Consider the following 18665-nt stretch of genomic DNA (forward strand, 5'->3'; position numbering starts at 1 on the left):
CCTCCCTCCCCCTCGCCTTCCTCTCTCCTGTCCCCCCCCCTCTCCTTCCCCCCCCCCCCTTCCCTCTCTCCCCAGCTTTTTCCTCCCTTTAAAACACCCCTCCCCCCCACGTTCTCCTTAATCCCTTGTAATCAGGTGTCCACCCTTCACCCTCCTACTGAAGTGGCTCTAAGATTATAAATGGCCTTTTCTCAATTCTTATCTTCCTTGACTTCTCTGAAGCTTTTTCATCCATTTAAAAAGCATTTATTAAGTGACTACTATGTACAAAGACAAAAAGGAAATATTCCCTGTCTTTGGGGAACTTCTTTTCTATGACTCTTCTAGTCTCTCTCCTTACTGCCACCACCCTGATACAGGCCCTGAACTACTTCTAGAGCCTCCTAACACATGCCCCCAATTCCACCCTCTTTTCTCTTCTATGTAGCCTTCATGCTTTTGTTCAGTTGTTTCAGTCCTGGCTGACTCTTTGTGACCCTATCTGAGATTTTCTAGACAAAGATACTGCAATGCTTTGTCATTTTATTCAAAAGCTCATTTTAGAGATGAGGAAACTGAGGCACACTGAGTTGACTTGCCCCAAGTCATACACCTAGTGTCTGAGGTCAGATTTGAACTCAGGAGACCTGGTCTTCTATCCCCTGCGCCAACCTGCTGCCCTCTTTTCTTCAGACTACTACTATGATAACCTTTCTTACTTAGAGACCTGGTCATTTTGCTCCTCTGCTTAAAAATTTTCAATACCTTCTGAAACTGAAGAAAATTTGGCTGAACAGGAACAAATACAATTCTAAAAAAACAGATATAGATAGATATATTGCATACAAGTTAAGGTGTCCGACCTTAAAGACAGGGCATTTAGAAATAATGGAAAGATCTTAGGTCTTTCAGAAAAAAAAAACGCTGTAAATTTTAAATGCCTTCAGACCAAACTGCAAGAAATCATACACACAAATTGCTCATTAGTTTAAAAACTAATAGCTATTACTGATCAATAGAATCTACAAATCACCAATAAAAAGAAGTTAAAACTCCAAGGTTAAATGTAATTAAAGTTCAGAATTTCCATTCCAAACAACAGATTTTGCAAACAGGAAGGCATATCAATTCTAATATTCCACACCTATGAGAAAGCAAAGAAAAGATTGGGAAATGATACAGGAAAAAGACTAGAAAGGGATGCACCACAAAATAACAGCCTGCAAAACAGCCTAATCATCAAGAAAGATGGATTTTCAACAAGAGAACCATCTAAGACATTGCTCTGAAAGAAACCAGAGGTGAGCACAACATTCAACTTGCAAACACATAAAACATGAGAAACACAGGAACAGTAAGTAAACACAATTATCAAGAATAGCCTAACCAATGTCATCAATTGTCTTGTGTTTCACAGGCAAGACAAAGTTAGCCATAAAAAATGTTTTGATATTAAATTTTTTTTTGATCAATGGTTAAAAAAAACAAGATCATCAAGGGACAAAAGTATATAAGTCAGACTTTAGTGAGTCAGGAGAAGGGAAGGAACAATATTTCAATTAATATTCTGTAAACTAAAATTTCTATTGGCCTATAAGTAAGTCAACATTTGTTAGGAAGGAGGGGGAAAGGATCACAGAGAAGTTAACTGAATGAGGACAAAGGGGGAAGAGACAAAAATGCATTCCCACCTAGCCTGATGTAAACAGAAAAGGGGACAGTAACCTATTTAGTCTCCAACAAGCATGAAAGTCTGCTGGAAAGGGGGATAAGTATAGGGGAGGAATGAGGCTGAGGGTGGTGGGGAGTGAGCCTCATCCTAGAAGGAAAACAATGTGGGTTCCACTGAAGCACATTCCCAAGATTTGGCAGAAGAAAAATGATATAACATCATAACACATTTCACCTGAGGAATAAGCACCTTAAAGGGCCACCTTCTCCAAGCCATGGTCACGCTTCCTATAACTAAATTCTACCCCCAAGAAACAGAAATATGTGGGAGACCTAAGGGGTTCTCAAAATCCTGGGTGGAAGGGAGAACACAGATCCAGAAGTAGTATATACTGGCCTGCTGATGGTAAAGTCTGGGGATAGGACTGTGCCTCATGGCTCAGGATGTAGAGAGACTCCCACCAGGCCACACTTTCTCCTTCACGAACTGGAGTTTCTAGGAATAAGGCACAACAGGCCACACAAAAACAAGGGAAAAGAAGAATAAGGTTAATATCTATACACATACTAAGTTGGGAATGAGATAGAACAAGGAGCTCAACTTTTTGCCTTTCACAAGACCTACCTTTCATGAGAGACAGAGAGAATAAGGAAGGAATATGTGGACATAGAGTCCATGAACAGGAAAAGAATTCAAAATAGATGAGATGGGAAAAGAAATAGAAGAGGGAAAAGTAAATAAATATATACTTATTGGGAAAGGGCATCATAAATGGGTATTACTCAGGAAAAGGAAAGTCAAAGAGGCAAAGAAGGAAAATCATGAGAAACTCTTCATCTATACAGTGAAGAGGTGGACTCAATGGTCTCTTAAGGGCCCTTCTAGTTCCAAATCTATGACACTAAACTACCTCTTAAATGTCAAGAACTTGGGAAATGGCAGGTGAGTGGGAGGGGAAGAAACTAGGTAAGAAACTACAATCAAAGTTGTACATGCAAAAGCAACTGGAGGGATTCTACAAGAGAAATAGATGGAGCAAAATGCAGAGCTGACAACCATAACCTTAAACACCAGCAGGAGAACCCCCCCAAACTAAAGGAGAACCCTGAAGAATGAGGCGCGTAGGGCTCAGGGGCGTCTTCCAAAGTTTCATCTCTCATTCCTCTCTCGGGCAGTTTCCATCATCCAGAGCAGGGAGCGCTAACCACTCTGCAGCCTGTTGTGACCACCCCACTTCTCTTGCTCCCGCCTTCGGGTCACAAGGAGCTTGACAGAACCCTGCTGACCCTTCCCTCTTCTCCCAGGCCTTCTCTCTGACCCAGGTCTTAGGACACTGCTCTCTCCCACTTCTCCTCCTCACTGTCCGGCCACTCTGTAATCTTCCTTCACTGAAGCTGCACCCACATCACACCCACAAACCGTGGGCTCTGTCCTGGGCCCTCTTCTCTTCTCCTTCTATACTATTCACTGGGTGATCTCAGCAACTCCCATGCATTCAATGATCTTTATGCTGAGGAATCTCAAACCCACTCGCCCTAAGCTCTCTGCTCATCTCCACCTGCCTTTTGGACAGTTTGAACTGGATGGCCTATAGGTATCCTAAGCTCAGCAAGTTCCAAAATGAATTCATTCTCTTTCTCTAAACCCTCCCCCCTATTGCTATCAAGAGCACTGCCAGCCTCCCAAGGCCCTCATGCCTTCATCTTCCCAATGAGAGTGTCCAGTCTGTTGCCAAGGCCTATTGGGGTTGCCCTTGGACATCTGTCCAGTGCGCTTCCCTCCTCTCTGGGGACACTGTCACCGCCCTGACACAGGCTTGTGGTTTGCTCATCGTCTCCCCCTGGACACTGTGAGCTCCTCAAGGCCAGGGGCTGTGCTGTTCCCTTTCTTCATAACCCCAGTGCTTAGCCTAGTGCCTGGTGCACAGCAGGCGCTTAATAAATGCTTACTGCCTCCATTTTAAAACATCAAAGATAAAGGAAACAATTTAAAACTCAACAAAGGATGAATAAATACTTAAAATGTATTAGAAAACAGAATCCCAGTTAGACAAAACAATCAGCCCATCTGTCTACAGATTAATGCAGTAATGTGACCAAGCTATTTCACTTAAACAGCAGTTGGGTTGGGACTTGCATCATTTGAATATTATTTTCCAAGTATAGCTTGCTTACTTCCACATGATCTCATGCCACTCAACGATGCATCTTCCTGATTTGCTTCATGCCCTTTTGCTTCCATGCTGATAATAGCTCTTCCTGCAGTGTCTTCTGAGTTTGTCTTATTAGCTCTAATCTAGGAAAACCGAGGGAATAGGCCTTTGTTCAGATGTTCACTCATTTTATTGTGCCAAATTCAATCTTCATTTAAAATATTTCTATGCTACTATTACTTAGTATTAAGAGAACAAGATTCCTTGTTCAGGATGGACATTTTTAGCAGCTCTAATAATGACGGGTTTTACCCAATGGTTTCCCCAAAGCAACAATCAACAGGGAACACCACCAGTGCTCTGCGCTCTGACTGCTTACTACTAGTAACAAGTGTCTGGATTCTCTAACTGTTCTGGGCAAAGCCTTCTCCTTCCCAGTTCTCTGATTTTCAAACAATGGAAAGAAAAACTACTTACAAAGCCAAGATCAGCAAAATAGGAATCCAAAAAATAACTAAATATTTATTTAGATTAAACCAGTACTCTTAAGTTAAGATAACACAGGCCAGGGTGCCTAAGGAATAGATAGGATCCAATCTAGGTATAACATTCAGGATTTTAACACTAAGTGACTGATTTTGACCTACTCTCAATTGGCAAAAGGAAGAGCTCTGGAAATTACATGATTAATTTAAGCAAAAAGAGAAAACCAAACACACAAACAAAAAAAAAATCTGCTTTGCCTAAAATATCCCCTAACTCAGCAAGTCTGGGCCTGATCAGAAATTTGGCTATTCATGCATAATCAGTCACAGGGCATAAACAATTTAAAGCCTTACTTATTGAAGAAAAACTGAAATATATTTGCAAAAGACAGGTAGTTTGGGGACATAGGTCAGACAAGCTTTGGGCTTTGACATAATAAGAAAACAATAAAATTATTCTTCCAAATAATTTAAGCTTAGGGAGTGTATCTTGAATGTCCAATAGAGATCTACAGCCAGTCATCAATTTTTTAGTTTCAGGCTAGTTGAGAATTCAAGCACCCAAAATGTGTAACATAGGAGCTGAGATTAAATTTAAAATCAAGTTAAATGTTATTAGGGTCTCAAAGCTCAAAATATTGAAAGAAAGTGATTTGACTAGCCAACCTATCAACTATAAATAATGTTACTGAGGATTTGCCTTTATTTCACTCACCACTTTCCACTTTTGTCCACTGAAGTCTATGTAGTCTGTCAAAACTTAAATTTGACAAGTTCTACCTTAATGTGTCTAAGGGTTATCATTTTGGAAAATAAACAGCAAGCAGAGAGACACTTCCTTAAGGATTCTAAGTGGTATGTTTGCCAACACTGCTAGGCAACTTCAGTGTTCTAATGGAATAGACTGGCGTGAAAGTTTTCAATTAAACAGAGGAAGATACTGCATCACAGTATATGCAATTGGCTCAAATATTTCATCAGATCAGGTGCTCTGAGATTCTTATGGTATGAGAGGAAAAGCAATGGATTTACAGTCAAATCCCAGATCTGTACCTTATCACCTGTGTGGTCATCTTCAAGTTATCTAGCCTTTCTAGGCCTCAATTTCCTATCTGTAATGTGAGGGAGCCGAACCTCTGATCAGGGCCCTTGGAACTCTAAACCTACATGCACATGGATGATCTTCAGGTTCTAAGGCCATAAATAAATCTAAGAATTATTGTGGTACTATGTGCCTCCATAACCAACAGGATTTGGCTCAATACAGAATGAGTAAGATAGGCATGGTCAAAAACTGGCAACCTCCGACAAAACAGGTACTAACTTGGTCAAGATGGAGGAGAATGAAACAGGTATTCCACGGGGCTCCAGCTTCCACTTCCCCCAATTCACATAAAAGGGGACTCTGAACAAACTTTGGAGCTACAGAACCCACAAAATGACACAGAGAAGCTGACCTCCTGCTGACAACAGCCCAGCAGGCTGGCAAGAATCAGCCAGCATGGCGCTCTGGGAGCCAAGGAGACCCAGCCCTGAGCTCGAGGTTTTAGCCCCAGGGTGGGCCTGACCAACCACCACTTGGAGGGACTGCAGATCAGCAGCAGCTGCGGCCGTTTCCAGATTTATCAACACACAGATGCTAAGGACAAAGTGAGAGGTCAGTACAATGTGGACTTACTTTGGGATCCAGTAGTTGGGAGTGCTGTCAGCCTTTGCCCCCAAGGTGAGAAGCTGCTGAGGCTCCGTGGCAGTGCAACAGCAGCTGCCACATGGCAGCTTCAGCTCCTGACTGCAGAGTGTAGGGGAACCAAGCCACCAGTCTTAGCAGTAATTACTCTTGCTTTACCCTGCTTGGATCTGGCATGCGGTCTAGGGTGGTGGTCCTGGGGTGTGTGTCCAACTTGCCAGAGCGTGTGGAGACCTCAGAGAGGGCACCCATCTAATACCTCCAGCAGCTGAGAAGACCCAAGCAATTGGGACGAAGCTCCCCTGTCTGGTGGCAGAGTCCTACTGTGGCAAAAAGCCCAGGGGTCAAGTGACTGAGGGGCAACATGATCAGGAAAAGGAAACAAAGCAGACAGAAGATTCCAACATTAGACTCCTATTTGGGGGACAAAAAGGAGCAAAGCATGGAACAGGAGGAAGACAGTGAAGTCAGAACTTCTGCACCAAAAACTTAAAATACAAGCTGGTTACAGGCCATAGAGGACCTGAAGAAGCAGATAAGAGAAGTGGAGGAAAAATGGGGAAGAGAAATGAGAATGATGCAAGAAAATTATGAAATGAGAGTCAACAGCCTGACTGAGGAAAATAATACCTTAAAAACAGACTGACTCAAATGGCAAAGGAGGCTCAAAAAGGCAATGAGGAGAAGAATGACTTAAAAAGCCAAAATTGCCAGAAGGAAAAAGAATCTCAAAAGCTCACTGAGGAGAATCATTCCTTCACAATTAGATTGGAGCAAAGGGAAGCTAGTGACTTTATGAGAAATCAAGATGCTGTTAAACAGATCCAAACAAATGAAAGAATAGAAGGCAATGTGAAATATCTCATGAGAAAAACCACTGACCTGGAAAATAGATCCAGGAGAGATAATTTAAAAATTATTGGACTACCTGAAAGCCATGATCAAAGAAAGAACCTAGAAATCATCCTCCAAGAAATTCTCAAGGAAAACTGCCCTGATGTTTTAGAACCAGAGGACAAAATAGAGGTTGAAAGAATCCACCAATCACCTCCTGAAAAAGATTCCAAAAAGAAAACACCTAGGAATATTATAGCTAGGTTCTGGAATTCCCAGATCAAGGAGAGAAAATTACAAGCAGCCAGGAAGAAACAATTTGAATACTGTGGAAACACAATCAGGATAACCCAGGATCTGGCAGCTTCTATACTGCGGGATTGAAGAGCATGGAATATGATATTCCAGAGGTCAAAGGATTTGGGATTAAAACCAAGAATCACCTACTCAGCAAAAGTGAGTATCATGTTTTAGGGGAAAATATGGTCATTCAGTGGAATAGAGGACTTTCAAGTATTCTTTTTTTTTTTTAATAAGCAATCGGGGTTAAGTAACTTGCTCAAGGTTACACGGCCAGTTATTTCTGGGTGTGGTGCTGAGTATCTGAGCCCGGATTTGATCCAGGTCATCCCGACACTGGAGCCGGTGCTCTTACTCGCTGAGCCACCTGGCCGCCCCTAAGCAATCGGGGTTAAGTAACTTGCTCAAGATTACACGGCCAGGTGTTTCTGGGTGGGAGCTAAGTGTCTGAGCCCGGGATTCGATCTCCAGGTCTTCTCAACACTGGAGCCGGTGCTCTTACTCGCTGTGCTACCTGGCCGCCCCACTTTCAAGTATTCTTGATGAAAAAACCAGAGTTGAATAGAAAATTTGACATTCAGTTACAAGAATCAAGAGAAGCATAAGAAGGTAAACAGGGAAAAGAAATCATAAGCCACTTATCCAAGTTGAACTATTTACATTCCTACATGGAAAAACGATAATTGTAACTGATGAAACTTTACTCTTTATGAAAATAGTTGAAGGGAATAGAAATATATATATATATATATGTGTGTGTGTGTGTGTGTGTGTGTGTGTGTGTGTGTGTCTATATTGGAGGGTATATGGGCATATGAATACATATGTGAACGTGTGTATATATGTTTACAGGTATACATAGATAGAGGACCCGGGACTAATTTAATAGGAAGGGATGATACTTAAAAGGTGAAATTAAGAGGGTGAGAGAGGAATATAATGTGAAGAGATGGGGATAGACAATGGGGTAAACAATCTCATATAGAAGAGGCAAGGGAAAATGGTTACAATGGAGGGGAAGAATAGGAAGGCAAAAGGGAATGGGTCAACCTTATTCTCATTGAATTTGGCTCAGGGAAGGAATGACATACACACTAAATAGAGTATCTCACCCTACAGGAGAGTAGGGGGGAAGGGGATGAGAGGGGGGATGATGTGAGGGAGAGCAGGCTGGGGGAGAGGGAAGTTGGAAGCACCCACTTTTGAAAAGGGACAGGATCAAAGTAGAGAATGGAACAAGTGGGAGGTGGGATAGGAGGGAGGGAAATATAGTCAGTCTTTTACAATATATATACTATGGCAATGTTTTGCATTAGCTGAACATGTACAACCTATACTGAATTGCTTATCTACCCAGTAAGGGTGTATGACAAGGGAGGAAGGGAATCAATCTGAATTCAAAGTTTTAAAATCAAATGTTAAAAAAAATACATATACATATATATATATATACTATTATTAATACTACTTTACATGTAATTGGGAAATAAGATATACAGGCACTGGGGCATAGAGATCCAACATGCCCTACTGGAAAATTTGAAGGGGGTATGGGAGAAGATATGGGAGAGAGGAGATTGGAGGAGGGGATAACCTGTAGGACCACTATTTTGGGGCAGTGGGTAGGGGAAAAACAGGGAGAAAATTTGTAACTCAAAATCTGGCAGAAATGAATGATGTAAATCAGAAGTTAATAAAGCATTTGGAAAAAAAAAAAACCAGGTACTAACTCACCTAGGTTCCTTTCTTTTAAATTAGTCTTTGAGGTAAGGAAGTTAACTGAAACAGAAGCTGACAGCAATCTAAACAGAGGTGGAACTGAGTCTGAAAGAGGGTAGAAAAAAATAGCGGTTGTAGTCTAAGGACACCTTCAGCCCAAGGCAAATTTGCTTTGCCAAGAAACTAAGAATTTTGCAAAAATTTAATCATTCGATTCCATTGAATGGAAATTGGCAACATCAGTTCATATTTATATAGAAATTATCACAACCCTCATGAGGAATAATTTTATAAATTAGAAACTCAAATTTTGAGGCAAAGTCACTAGCACAATGTCAGATCTAGACCTCCTAGAACTCAGGTTAGGGGGCTCCAAGTCCAGTATGGTCCTGCTTCCTCTTCATTATAGCACAAGGTATAGTAGAGAGGGGATAATCTGGAAAGAAGGTGATTACCTAAAGAAGAGGGCAGCAACATATTATTTAATGAAGCATTTTAGAACGTGTCTGGTAGATGCCAACAACTGAGGGCATGCCCCAAATTTACAAGTGTTTTAGGTGCTGTTCTGGTTACACCATCTGAGTAAATGCCTTTGCTAATGTTGCCTAATGGATGATTCTAATGGAAAGCACATCAGTGGGCACCCATGTGTGGTTTTAAAAAAGTTTAGCCACAAGGAACAACCCAGATACCTAACAACAATTGTCCCTCTGTGTGAGCGTGAGGGAAGTCACATGTGGGCCCAAAAAGGATGTTACATGTAGATAATGGCTTCAGTTTAAATCTGATTTATAGGTTATAATAAAGTGTGAGGATTTTAAATAAATAGCTAGATAATTGTGGGTTAGAAGATATTTGTATCCAAAAAGCTGATTAATTTGCTTGTTTGAATAACAAAGCCTTTATCTGATGCCTCATAATATTACAGCAGTGACCAGAGGTAACCAAAGGCCAAGAGAAGGGGTGGGGAGCCTTTGGCCTCAAAACTACACGTGGTCCTTTAGTTCCTCAATGACTGAATACAAACTCCACAGAACAAATCCTCTTAATAAAAGGGTCTGTTCTGCAAAACTTGGATTCAGTCAAAAGGCTGTATGCAAGGACCTAGAAGGCTGCATGTGGCCTTGAGCCTATAGGCTCCTCACCCCTGGTACAGGCTTTGGTAGGTATGACCAAACTACCATTGACAACAGACGCTTTTCTCTGAAGATCAGACTAGTACAGACAGATTCTTCATCACTAGGCTGGCTAGTAGGTAATGAATTCTTTGATCATGGCAACCCATTAACTACAAATATAAACTCAAAGGGCCCTATACATACCCCTTCTGCAAGAGTAGAATTGGCAAAGGGGATGGGAGGAGGGGGAGAAAGGATGCTAAGAATCATACAGCTTTTAGCTGCCTATATATATTAAATTGTTGGCACTATAAATATGAGGTTCTTGTCCGATGATAAACACTACTGGGGAATGTACTGCTAGAGAAACTGAACTGTATCAATATTGACATTCTTGTTATGAAATCCAAAGATAAGAGTTGCACCCAAATTAAAAGAGGGCGGCACAGGTTCTCCTTAGAGAGGGCAAATAACAGCTGTGAAATTGGTCCCAAATTGGTATCCTGGGTCCAAAGGTAACAAGAAACTTAATTTCATGGAATATGTAATCAGCTTGTACTATACTGCTCATGAAAAGCATTTTTTTAATGACCAACATGACGATAAATTATAACTTATATTTCAACATCAGTGACACAGGATGAGAAGTTAGAAAAATGTCACAAAAAACAGAATATGACTCTCCAAATTACATGGAAAAGCAATAATTGTAACTGATGAAACTTTTCTCAGTAGTTAAAGGGAATAGAAATATATATATATATGAGGGTATATGGGCATATGAATACATATGTGAATGTGTATATATATGTTTACAGATATACATAGATAGAGGGCACAGGACCAATTTAACAGGAAGGGATGATACTTAAAAGGTGAAATTAAGAGGTGAGAGAGGAATATAATGAGAGGAGATGGGGAGAGACAGAATGGGGTAAACTATCTCATATAGAAGAGGCAAGGGAAAATGGTTATAATGGAGGGGAAGAATAGGAGGGCAAAAGGGAATGGGTCAACTTTATTCCCATTGAATTTGGCTTGAGGAGGGAATGAAATACACACTAAATAGGGTATCTCACCCTCCAGTAGAGTATGGGCGAAGCGGGTGAGAGGAAGGATGATGGAAGGGAAGGCAGGCTGGGGGAGGGAGCACCCACTTTTGAAAAGGGACAGGATCAAAGTAGAGAATAGAACAAGTGGGAGGTGGGATAGGAGGGAGGGAAATATAGTCAGTCTTTTACAATATATCTGCTATGTTATTGTTCTGCATTAGCTACACATGTACAACCTATACTGAACTGCTTATCTTCCCAGTAAGCATGGGAGACAAGGGAAGAAGGGAATGAATCTGGAATTCAAAGTTTTAAAATGAAATAGTTATTTATATATATATATATATATATATATATATGTGTGTGTGTGTGTGTGTGTGTGTGTGTGTATACTATTATTAATACTATTTCACATGTAATTGGGAAATAAGATATACAGGCACTGGGGCATAGAGATCCACTGGTAAAGTTGAAAGGGGTATGGGAGAAAATATGGGAGAGAGCAGAATGGAGGAGGGGATATCCTGTGGGACTTCTGTTTTGGGGCGGTGGGTAGGGGAAAAACGGGGAGAAAATTTGTAACTCAAAATCTGGCGGAAATGAATGATGTAAATCAGAAGTTAATAAAGCATTTGGAAAAAAAAAACATTTAACTTGATAAACAAAATATTATCTTAATGGACCTCCTCTCAATCATCTATCTTGAGAGAAGAGATTTGACTCTGTTTAATGACACTCTGATTCCAACAAGCATGCACACACACAGGCACACATGCACAAACACACACACACACACACACACGGACACACACACACACGACCATGCTTGTCATTGCTACTGAGGAGCTCCAGAGCAAAGTCCAGACCCAAAGGAGATTCTCAGAGATGCCCAATTCATCCATATATTTATGTTGATATACAGTACTGCTAACTGCAGCAAGGCCTGGATGCTAGATGAGATCCCTAATCTATCCCCTGGAATAGACCCTTCAAATAACGAACTAGATCCCAGAAATGAATGGGAGAAAAGCAGGTTGGACTGCCGTGGGAAAAATGTGCCGTGTTCTTTTCTTACTGACCTAAACAAGCAGCCCTCTAAAACAACAGAACAACTCTCAATACCATGTTCTCCCGGGGGGGTCTATGGTGGAATCTGGCTTTCTCCAAAGAACTGATGCTGAGGAATACCCAAAGGGCAACGAAGAAATGCATGTTGTGTTGAACATGAGCAAGCTGTCACATGTTACAAATGAGGAATCACATAGAAGTAATATACCTGGAAAATAAGATGGGCTGGTCATGTGACCAGAATTCAGGCCCTTTATCACCTCTCACCTGCCTCCCTAGCCAACGCATCCTCCACAGCTGCCTCAAAAGCATCAATCTGTGACTCTTCTTTGCTCAAAGCACTCCATGGGCTCCCTCCAGGATCCAAAATTCCTGTTTCGCATCTAAAAGCTTTTACTATCTGCTTCCAAACTACTTTGCCATGCACTCCTCCCCTTCACATTCTCTTTGGGCCAGATTGGCCTTCTTGCTGTTCCTCATATATGCCATCGTGGGCTGTCACCATGGCGACAGGGGCTCCCTCTTCTCCTCTGCCTCCTAAAACCCGAGTTTCCTTCAGAATTAACTCCAATGCCACTTTCTATTTAAGACCTCGCCAGTCCCCCAGGTGGAAGCACCTTCTCCCAAACTGCTCTATATTCACTCGTATATACTTCCATGAGTCCATACTATATCCTCCATAGAACCTAAGCTCTCTGAGGGCTGGCACTGTCTTATTCTCTGTAACTCTAGCACCAAGGTTTTACTGATAGACAACCAGTGTGCCTGGCATCTGCACAACGTCAACAGAAGGCAAAGAACATCCCCTAGAGCACTGAGCAGACCTGTGCGCTCAATCTTCTGGCGGCTCTGGGTGAGACTGACATAGGATGGGCTGTGATCTGGTCCACTCAAGTGAGTACCTGCACTGATGAAATCCCAGACTCATGGGAGTAGGAAAGCCAAGTAGACTGTAGGTGGAACACTTCAGAAGCAGATGATGCTAGAGAATATAAAATACTTTATCCTTAAAATGACAAATTCTACAAAATGACTTCACATTTGGTAAAAATAATTCTTACAATTGTATAGCTTCACAATTCTCTAAGACAAGTATATTTAAAGTGAGAGATAGCACAGTAATAATACCTTAATTCTTGGAGATTCTTTTCACTTATTCTAGTAACACCTGTGAAAATAAAGTAAATCTTTTAGACATTTCATTTTTTTTTCATTCCATCATAAATATTATTCTGCAAATGGGTCCAATCAATACTAAAAAGACAATACTGAAAAATTCCAATAGTGACAAAAATTTCTTACATGTTTTTATTTTAAGATTTTCAAAGAAGTTTTCAAAATATATTTATTTTCTCATTACAATTCCACAGCAACCCTGGCCAATTATTATCATTCCCATGCAACAGATAAAACAACAGAAGCCACTTGATGGTGTAAGGGACTTACTCAAGGTGCCAGAGCCATGGTGAGATGCAGGTCCAAATCCAGAGCCCTTACTTACCATAGTACTTGAGATATCTTTGTGTTACTTTGGTATAATTTCATTATCTGTGGTTTCCCCCAGCATTTATCTTGCCTAAATTAGGCAAAGTAGTGACTGGTATTCCAAACCTCCTCATTTGCATCAATGAGCCAAAGACCTCATCTTAGTCTATCTAGTATCTGTGTGTGACTTTTATCTTTTCTTGTTTTCCCTGCTGAAGAGGAGGTTATTTGAAGTGGAAAGGACAGAAGAAAATGGCCAATAGGGAACTGAAATCCAAGTAAGGGGATGGCTAGTCACCAGACCCAGAGAAAATACATCCCAGAGTGGAGAAGGAAGTGACAGGTGTGATCATTAAGTCACTATCAGTGATTAGGAAAAGATATTGGAAAATAGAAGAGGTGTCATATAATGAAAGGTCAAATAGCACCTCAATTACCAAAAAAGAGAAAATCATTGGCCAGTGAGACCCTAGGTAAATTAATATCTGTTAAAAAGAGGAGTGATCATGTCCATGTTTGACAAGGCTGGTAGACTTCAAGGAAAGGAATCAAGGAAATAGACAGGGTAGGTCTAGTTCAACCAGATTTTAACAGTGTCCTATTCCATTCTAATGGAAAAGATGGACAGCTATGAACCAGACCTGTAGTCTCCAAAGTGTAAGCAAAAAGATACATTAGGATACAAAAGAAAAACATTAGAACCTTTATATTTATTTTCTCAAAGAACTTTTTAAATAAAGCTTTACTACTATTGAACATAGCCATATCTCAGACAGGAACGTATCACATGTAGTGTCCAAGATATACGGAGAGAAGACTTGGAATCTCACGTTGACGAGGGCTTGACCTGACTTGTTCTCTTCCCTTAAGTACATGATGACGTACTGCAGTTTATGGTTGCCCGATTAAATAGACTTAGACATATTATTTACTTGTAACTAAACTAACCTTTCCAGAATGGACAGATAATTAAAAGACTCCTGAAAAAAGGGCCTTGAATTAAAAATATTAATGTTAGCACAAGCAAACAACAAAAAAAGGCAACGCCAGCAATTCTACTCCTAACATGAGCTCATCAGCCAAATTACAAAGTAAAAACAATGACAAACTAATCAGATCCGAGTTGATCGAAAAAATTCAAAATGAGCAAGGAAACCTTTAAATATTAATGTATAGCCATTGTCATTATCAACAAACCTTACTCAAGCATATACTATGGTTTGTAATATTAACTGGGTGCAGTAAAGCCATCATGATGAGATATTTTTAAAATAGGGGTTTTTTGCTGCCAAAAAATGTGTGCTCCTATAAAAATCATGATATTTGAATACTTAATATGAATTAAAAGTATTTAAGGACTTATTAAGTATCATGCACTGTGCTAAGTACTAGACACATAAATAAAAAAATATAGAGGCTGAGTCCATCCTCCAGGAGCCTACACTCTAACAGGGGATGACATAAGTGGTGGGCAGGGAGGGGCACTATGGTCAGGAATGACACAGGGATGGTAACCAACTGACATGTACTTTCCAGGAATGGCTGCATAGTGCATCCCAAAGGCCCAGGAGCAGAAGAGGAAGAGAGAGGGGGTTAGAGGCCCTTATAGATGAAGCACAGCAGAGAGGCATAAAGACAACCTGAGAGCTGGAGAGTCTGGCTTTGGCTAGTTGTGATAAACAATCACTGATCAGAAGCTGGAGAACCATAGCAGGAGTGCCCAGTTGGATGTGGATGAAGCAACATATTAGTCCGAGGATGGTAGATTGGCTAGGGATGAGTTATGATGTTGTTGCTGTATCCATCAGTCGTGTCCCACTGTTCATGACCCCATTTGGAGTTTTTTTTGGCAGACACTGGAGTGTCCAGCTCATTTTCAGATGAGGAAACTGAGGCAAACAGGGTCAAGTGACTTGCCAAGGGTCACACAGCAGGTAAATGTCAGAGGATAGATTTGAACTCAGGTACTCCTGACTCCAGGCCCAGTGCTGCCCTTTAGTTATAATGACTGGTCACCAATCAGAAGTCCAGGAGGCCAGAGTAGGAATGCCATTTGGAAGTAGGCCTGGAATTCAAAAATATGACATGAAGCTGGCAGGGGAGCAACTTGGAAAGAGAATTTGCTATTTAAAAATCATCCAAGTGAGTTTCAGTGGATTAAGAATCCATATGCTAAAAATATAAAAATGTAACAGATTCTGAGTAACTTGCAAGAACAATTTACTGATAGGTCAGGAAAGATAAAAATGTACTAGCCAAATCTGAAGACATTTGCACATTTGTTAGATGGGATTGAAAAACTGATATCATGATTTAGTAAGTACCTCCAATGATACTTCTTCCAACAAGGGCTACATCTCAAATTTTTATTTTCTGCTATGAGTCATTAAAACCAAAATCTGAAATAAATGAAACTTTGAACTAGACATTTGAACTGCTAGCTCACAGAATGGTAAACAATGACTTTCAAAAGTAATTAAGCATATTGTTACATTGCTCTGACTAAACTGACTAAAAAATAGGAGCATTTATGTTTTAGTGAGAATAACAAGGTGTTTTGCATATTTCAAGAGGTTTTGTATCTTTCTTAAGTAAAATTAAAGTTATTTAAAAAATTTTTATTTCATCTCTCATGTCTTTTGAAATTATTTTTATGTATATTCTATAATATATATTAGGAGAGCAGAACAATTTGTAAATAAATAAATATGTCTATGGTAGGGGTTGCTGCTCAAAATTTTCTCAGTGACAAGGGTACATACCCAAAAAATGTTTTGTGACCACTGCATTAGCTGATGACCCAATTAGGCACATGCAGAACAGCTTACCGGCCAGATGTAAAGGCCATGATGGTTCACTAACAAGGTTAAGACAGTTCGATGACCAAGTAAAAGACCACCAGGGGAGTGCTCCAAGAATCTGGACTTGGACCTAGGTGAGTAAACATTTCTCATACTGTTGTTGTTATCCAGACCTGTCCAACTCTTCCTGATCCTGTGGACCATACTGTCCCCGGGAACCTCAAACATCCTGAGTTGGGGTGTCTGCACCACACATATGAAGACTTCACCCAGCGGAATAGGGAGATGTCAATAATTTGTTAAAATGGCCCTAAAGGCAGCTAAAGCAGGCAGTGTGGAGGTCTTTACAGCTTGGTCAAACATCAAAAACACCAAGGTCATCCAATGCATCTGTAATGGAAATGTAAATTTAAAGATCTTCCCTGCCCCTAGGCCCTTTGATGGGCTTAAGAGACTCTGAGAGACTTCCTTGATTTGAAAATATACTCTGACCCCCTAATAGGCTGAATGTGCTCACATGGAGCCTGTGGCAGAAGGCTTGGTTTTCAGGAATGCCCACACCTTGATCCTGTGTGATTGGGCAGTGGGTCAAGAGGGTGGTTACATTCTCTGACCCAGGAGAAGGCTATATAATCCCTGATGTGAGGCTTTGCTTTGGGGCTCACTTTGAGAAGTGTTGTGTGACTAGACCAGAGGAGATTATGGGCAGCTGTTGAGAGCCCCCTGGCTTTGAAAACCCAGATGTTGATGCTTCCCTCTCTGGTAACTGTGATTTGGTATGGATGTAATGGTTGGACAGTTTGGAAGCCTGTCTGCTTGATCTGTTTCTCTGTCTTGTACTTCTGTCTGTATACTCTGAAGTTCGGGGTGCTGACCTTTTTCCCCTGAACTAGGTAAACGGTACATATTTGACTGATTAAAGTAAGCTTGTTAACCAATTTTGAGTTGCTTTCCTTTAACAAAGCAGATCTAAGAACCTTGTGTTGTCAGCCACCCTGGGGATGCTGGGGTGCTTGCTGCTACAGCACCCCAGGCCGTCACCAGCTGTCCTGAGTTTTGTCTTGCCACTGGACTTTGATGATTCTGGAAGAGACAGTGAAGCTGACAATCCTGTGCAACTCTGCCTCACTTAAATCCAATTCACTCACGAGTCAGGATATCACCCCAGTGATTGGTCCTCTTCAAAATGAAGAACAAAAACATGCTCAATGGCACTGGGTCATTTTCTGCAGCACCTAGTATACACCAAATCTACTAAATGTTTACAAAAGTCTGAGATGCCAATGTAAATACAGGGGATTTGTTTGGGAAACAAGCCTTCACAGGCAAAACTAACTTTCTCCTAAGTAACTGATCTCATTTTTTACCGACTGGCCCGATCAAAAAATTCTGTCAGTACTTCTAAGGCCCCAAGAACAAAGGTCATTTCAAAAAGAAAGTCTGTAGATAGCCATTTTTTGGAAGGAATGGAATCTAGACTGAAAATTCCTAAGTGACCTAATCTGGGGTCACCAAAAGTTGGTACAGGTGGTTTAAAATGGGTCCTATCTAAAAGGTGGCAGAGCTTTTAAATGGGCTTAAAAATGTGATTTGAAAAGGAGGTGGGTCAGTCAGGTAGCAATGATAACCAATGGCCATTCTACTAGTTCTTCCTAAGGCACAAGTCAGACTTGTCAAAACTTGCCACACTTGTCATCTTGGACTCTGGTCAAAAATCTTCAGTGCCTCCCCTTTCTCCATATCCCCTTAAGATCCTATAAACAATCTTTGGCCAATGTACTTTTCAAATTCAAGACAAAGCACTCCTCAAATCTGATATTCCCCGCGTGTAGTACGTTTAGAGAAGCCAGCTTCCATAGGTGGAATGTACACTTTCTTCTTTCGGGGTTCAGCGGGGGTGACGCCTCCTCCTCCTTCTACCGTAAGTTCCCTTTCTGTCCTCAGTTTTCTTTGCACTACATCATCCTGTTCATGTTTTCTGTTCTTTTCCATATAACTGGCACGCCGGGGTCCCCAAAGCCTTCTCCCTCCTGGGTGTGTCCTTCTCTGCCTGGCTCCAGGTGCGATCGGGGCTCTCTCCTGGGAATGACCAAGTGCTGGGAACCAGGGAACCGCGTAATTCATCGGGGAGTTCTTCGGACCCGAACTTCGCAGAGACTGCGTAGTGAATCACGAGTGGGAAGGGGGAAGGGGGGGATGTAGTGCAAAGAAAACTGAGGACAAAACATGGAAGACCGGCCCGTGGGGGCCGCCGGGGGGGGGGGGGGGGAGAGGCCCGGCGCCCGCCCGAAGCCCCCCCCCGCCGGCGAGCGG

General features: G+C 41.3%; 1 protein-coding gene across 1 annotated transcript in view; it reads right to left on the bottom strand.

Moving 5' to 3' along the window:
* The window catches only part of CCDC158 (coiled-coil domain containing 158), a 94557-nt gene that overhangs the window by 74636 nt on the left and 1256 nt on the right, over positions 1-18665 (bottom strand). The window contains exons 2-3 of the mRNA XM_069092199.1: positions 13195-13234; positions 3826-3946 (exon numbers count right to left, since the gene is read on the bottom strand). Of these exons, the coding sequence (XP_068948300.1) occupies positions 3826-3892 (67 nt within the window). The 5' untranslated portion in view covers positions 3893-3946; positions 13195-13234. The remainder of the gene's footprint in view (positions 1-3825; positions 3947-13194; positions 13235-18665) is intronic.

Source organism: Petaurus breviceps, unplaced genomic scaffold (genome assembly GCF_028583685.1).
Source record: "Petaurus breviceps papuanus isolate PSGF00001 unplaced genomic scaffold, PetGlider_PUasm1.0 126, whole genome shotgun sequence".
Taxonomy (NCBI): domain Eukaryota; kingdom Metazoa; phylum Chordata; class Mammalia; order Diprotodontia; family Petauridae; genus Petaurus; species Petaurus breviceps.